Source organism: Aristolochia californica, unplaced genomic scaffold (assembly GCF_029961685.1).
Source record: "Aristolochia californica isolate CCGP_79_NKW_82.1479 unplaced genomic scaffold, dmAriCali1.0.hap1 SCAF_11, whole genome shotgun sequence".
Taxonomy (NCBI): domain Eukaryota; kingdom Viridiplantae; phylum Streptophyta; class Magnoliopsida; order Piperales; family Aristolochiaceae; genus Aristolochia; species Aristolochia californica.
In genome coordinates this window covers 27,784,885-27,790,223 of record NW_027181782.1, presented here as the reverse complement: position 1 = coordinate 27,790,223, position 5,339 = coordinate 27,784,885, and the positions used below count along the sequence as shown (strand labels likewise).

The 5,339-nt window shown below is 41.8% G+C and overlaps 1 protein-coding gene and 1 non-coding gene across 2 annotated transcripts; one reads left to right on the top strand and one right to left on the bottom strand.

Annotated features, from left to right (window-relative positions):
- Positions 1-748: 748 nt before the first annotated feature.
- Positions 749-1,224, top strand: LOC137943490 (auxin-responsive protein SAUR67-like). Its single transcript, XM_068788992.1, has one exon. The coding sequence runs from the start codon at positions 807-809 to the stop codon at positions 1,173-1,175; it is 369 nt and encodes a 122-aa protein (XP_068645093.1). The 5' UTR covers positions 749-806; the 3' UTR covers positions 1,176-1,224.
- A 3,646-nt stretch (positions 1,225-4,870) lies between these two features.
- On the bottom strand, positions 4,871-4,977 carry LOC137945094 (small nucleolar RNA R71). Its single transcript, XR_011110912.1, has one exon. It is a non-coding gene; the product is annotated as a small nucleolar RNA R71 (small nucleolar RNA).
- Positions 4,978-5,339: the final 362 nt, after the last annotated feature.

Here is a 5,339-nt window from a genome sequence, read left to right as displayed (position 1 = left end):
TAATACATAATTTGGCTTAAAAAAATTCTTTCTTGAATATTTTAGGACCTCTTAATTTTTTTCGAGTTGTAGTTTGATCCTTGCCGACTCTAATGCGAATATCTCCTTAAATATAGATTAAATTGACATGAAATTTCTCCTTCTGAATGCTAACAATATAATTGATTACTAAGATAAATGTGTATCAGCAAACTCCTTCATCTCAAAGTAATTTGGGATTTAGTTTGGTTATAAGGTTGCCGATTTTTGGAAACCCAATGTTAACAAGGTCACAGACTTGCTGTAATTTTTTTGTAAAAGTGACCAATTTTGTAAGTAAGGCGAAAACCAGATCTTCTACTGAAGCCATGTAAGGGTCCCTGTGTCCCAAACTAGAGTTGTGAGAGATGTGAACCACCTGATCCACAACTGGATGTGTTCTATCATTGGCACCGGCCCAACTTGTAGATACTATGTGATGGGATAAGAAATCAACAGTTTCTTTTGCAAGTTCCCCTGTTTAATTGAGTGGAGTTAGGCTGGTCAGCTGTCAAGACGGCGGACAAGAAAGAAAGCAGCGATAAGGAACTATGGCCCTACCTGCTCTCCTCGTTGTATGAACAGCACATGGAGTTGCCTCCCAGCTAACCCAGCAAGATTAAAGACCCAACTATCCAGATTGGAGCCGATCGGTGCCTTTGGAATCCTTTTATATATACATCACCTTCTCGAGGTTTTCATTCATCAAACAATACACCACCCATTGGAATCCCAGATCACTCTCTCTTTCCTCCGCGAACTCTTTCTGCAACTCTTCACTCGCGACAATGATGAGCCCCAAGAAGTTGGTGAAAAAACTAGCTGCGACCAGGAGCAGATCCGTCGCCGAGAAAGGTCATTTTGTTGCATACACAACAGATTGTGAGCGCTTCGTCTTTCCTTTGACATTCCTCTGCAATCCCATTTTACAAGCTCTGTTGGCGATCTCCGAAGAAGAATACGGACTGCCGGGAAATGGGCCAATTATGCTGCCATGTGATGGTGCCTCCATGGAATACTTAATCTCGTTGACGCAGAGATCGTTGAGTGAAGATTTTCAGAAGGCTTTGCTTGTGTCAATAACCACAGATGGGTGCTTAACATCTTCCTTGGTCCAACAAGAACGAATCCAGCATATGTCCGTCTTTAGTTGTTAGTGAATTTTTTTACCATGCGGTTTCTCGGACTTGGCTACAAATGTAAATATTAGTGCAATTTTGGTTCTATACAATTTTCCATATATCATTTTTCATGCCTTGAAATGTTGAAAATTCAGCAACTTCCCTTCTTTGATAAAGTTAGCTTATGTTCCTGATCTGGTTTGTGGTTAGCTGAAAGCCTGAGTCTTTTATGACGAGCAATTTTCTACAGCTTTATTAGTAATTGTAAGAAAACCTCAGCACTCATTCACGGAGCTGGATAGCATGGTTAGCAATAAAAATGTATTTGGGCCTCCCGCCCACAGTAGCCCCTTGGGAGATTTGGTCCTACTGAGACAAACCGGGTCTGTTGAACTGTATCAAAAACAGTTCCAAAAAAAATTGGCTCGCACCGGCCGGTTGGCACGAGTCAAGCAATAGGTCAACTTATTTACAATAGGCCTCACTGAATCTTCGAGGTTAGAGGTGGAACTTCAATCACCTTTAGATTTGGCTCGGGCAATGAATTTAGCTCGAGCAATTTAACAACGACAACGGCTTCAACATCGTAGGCCAGTTTGGCAAGGCGAATGAAACACTTCCTCCAATTAGCAAGAGTGATGAAATACTTCTCCTCAGGTGCCATATCCAGCATTACCACCGCCCAGAAATAATCCGAATACTACTCTGGCATCCCACACATGCTCTAGTAACCCGCACCTCAGTATATCAAAAAATTAACAAGTTCTGAGATGGCGGAACGGAGGTCTAAGAACCTGTGCTACAACTGTGATGAACCATATAGGGCAGGCCACCAATGTAAACGGTTGTTCTGGCTCGAAGTGGATGTAATAGAGGATACAGAAAATAGTGATGATCTTATTGAGGAGGAACCACCAGCAATCTCTCTGCATGCCATTGCTGGGCAGAAATCTGCCAAAACTATGCAAGCTAGAGCTCGACTCCTTGACCAAGAACTTGTGGGACTAGTGGATTCGGGAAGTACACACAATTTTTTTAGCTTGAAAATTGTTCAGCAACTTCAGTTATACATCCATCCACACCCAACAGCCACGGTTTCGGTGGCAAATGGGGAGAAAGTCCTGAACTACGGGATCAGCAAAGTGCTAAAATTTTCAATTTGTACGACTTTATTTCAGTCAAAAATTTTTGTCATACCTTTGGTAGGATTTGATAATGTGTTAGGCATCAAATGGTTACAAACATTGGGACCCATACTGTGGGACTTTTTTGCTTGAACTATGAGCTTTGTATTGAGCACACCCCGACTGCTATTATAGGGCAGTTAGTGGACAAACCCCACCAACTTCATACCATTCACACATAAGACCAACCGAATAGTACTATTGAAAAACTTCTCGACGAGTTCTCAGACCTCTTCCACGAGCCTTCCGAGTTGCCTCCCTTGAAACACTGTGACCATAGGATCTATTTAAAACCAGATCCTGATGTGGTGGTAGTTCGACTGTACTGGTATCCCCACCTCCAGAAGGATGAAATCGATCGACAATGCCAGGCCATGTTATAACAGGGTCTTATTCACAGCAGCCACTCCCCCTTCTCTTCACCAGTCTTGCTTGTGAAGAAACATGATGGCACGTAGAGATTTTGTATCGATTATAGGGAATTAAATGCCCAGACCATGAAGGATAAGTTTCCCATTGATAGATGCCAGATTCTGACATGAGAACTAGGTTAATTATAAAAGAATAACCCTTATAATTGTGTTATAGGTGGTTATTTATCAATTTTCAAATGAAACATGCATTTATTGAATTTGGCATTAATCACTGCTTATATTGCATAATTTTCTCTCCTGAATTATATTTCATTGCTTTTAGGGTTTATTTCTTCCTGAAATGATTTTTATGGATTCAATTATGGAATTTCAGGAGAATTTTGTGTGGAGAAGGAGATATTTATAGAAATGACATTAGTGAAAGGGAGAGGTATTTTTAGGGCGAAATCGATTTGAGGGGGGAAAGAGAGCTTGAGAGAGTCTCAAGCCAGCCACTGAACGAAAGAAGAGAGACCCGGAGAGGGCTCCCTCCAGCTATCGTTCACCGCGCGCCACCGCTGTCCGGCAACAGAGAATAGACCCGAGGTGAGCTCTAGAGACTCTTCATCGCGGCGAGTTCGACACTGCCATTTTCTGCTTGCCAGGCCAAGAGGTGACCCGAGAGGGCTCCTCCGACGCTGATTCTGCATTCCGACCATCCTTCAGCGTTGATTACGCATTTTCGACCACTTCCCGAGCCTAGTCCAACTTTGACCGAGACTCGAGAGAGCCGGTCAGAGGATTTCGCTTCTATTCCGTCTTCCGCCACACCACCTCCCTCAGGGGATTTCAATTCCTCTTCGCTGGCGTAGTCTCCACTTTCTGCCGCTCGCTCTTGCAACCCGAAGCCCTTAATTTCTGGAAATCGTAGCAACCATGAAAACGGAATTGCTGCCTGAACGAGAGGAAGAAGAAGGGGAGTAATCCATAATTTTGTAATTTAATTAGTTTCCTATAGTTCTAACTTAGGTTTTGAATGCTTATTAAATTTGATTTGAGAATTGTTGTTTATCGAATATTTGTTTTCGGAATTTTTTGAGTAATTAGCTTGTTAGGGCAGGATTATAATTTAGGTTTATCCGATCTCTGTCCTTAACTCTAGGCGCCCGAGAGGGGCTTGACGCAAGGATTGAGAATCCGGATTCGTGGTTACGTGGCACTCGAGAGAGGCACAAATCACAGTAAAATCCAGAGTTGACGTTTCCTGTTGTGCAAGTACTTAATTAGATCATTGCTTGATAATTTAGGATATAATCAGTGTTCAGATTAATTCATCATATTTGGTTAGGCTAGTTGACTGAAGAATACACAAAATTAAGTCCTCCCTATGGATATGACCCTGGTTTCCTGCTAGATTACATGAACGATTCGTACACTTGCTAGGTATAAAACCCGATGTAATTAAATTTCACATCAAGTTTTTGGTGCCGTTGCCAGGGAGGCACATATTAAGTGTATTTCTTTGTTCTCCATGGTCTTAGGTTAGATTTATTTTTCTGATTTCATAATTTTATGTTTTTGTTTTATCTTGATGATTTTGTGTGGAGTTATTTTTATTTCTTCTAGTTAGTTCATATTTTCAGTAGTTACTTTGTTATCATAATTTGATAGTTAGTTTTGTTTGTTTTTGTGTTTTTATGCACGGGCGCCGCTCCCTAGGTGAACCATTAGCTCCCTTTGTTGAAGAGGTTGAACATATTTGTAGGAAAACATCAGAAGTCAAGTTAGGAGCTACCATGACCATTCATGGTGAACCATTACCTGTAGCAGGTGACCGTAGAGCCCTGAGGGATTATTCTATCCCATCCAACTTTCATCACCATCTTGCATTATATTGCCACTCACTATTGCTGCCAGTTATGAGTTGAAACCAGGTGTGATCCAACTCCTCCCTACATTCTATGGGTTGGAGAAGGAGGACCCTTATTACCACATAAAGGAATTCTTAGATATTTGTGCGACTTTCAAATTCTAGAATTTCTCAGATGTCTCTATCCGGTTAATACTTTTTCCATTTTCACTTAAGGATAAGGCCAAGTCTTGGCTTAATTCCTTAGAGGTGGGCAACATTACTTCATGGGACACATTAGTCACGAAATCTTTGTCCAAGTATTTTCCCATTCAGAGAACTACAGCCCTCAGGAGAGAAATCTCCAACTTTATGCAGCAGGAGGGTGAACACTTTTATGAGGCTTGGGAGAAATGGAAGGATTTGATCCGTAGGTGTCCGCATCATGGGTTTGAGAAATGGCATTTAGTGCAATACTTTTATCAAGGTCTTACACCCCATGTTAGATCCATGGTAGATGCAACGAGTGGTGGGAGTTTGATGGGTAAGAGTGCTAGTGAGGCGTGGGACTTCTTTGAAACGTTGAGTGATCAATCTCAGTAATGGGGTTCGTCATTTAATGTTGATAGGAGATCCCACGAAGCCAAAAGAGTGGGTCTCTACGAGGTTAGTGAAACACCCATGCTCATGGCCAAGATTGAGGGGTTGACTAGAAAAATTGATGCCCTTATGGTGTCCAAGAGTTCACCTGCTCCTAACCCATCTACTATCTGTGCCATATGCTCTAGTTCATCTCATCTCACCTTAATGTGTC

Bases quoted from the DNA above. Each gene is read 5' to 3' on its own strand.
- LOC137943490 (XM_068788992.1), top strand. From the start codon at position 807: ATGATGAGCCCCAAGAAGTTGGTGAAAAAACTAGCTGCGACCAGGAGC.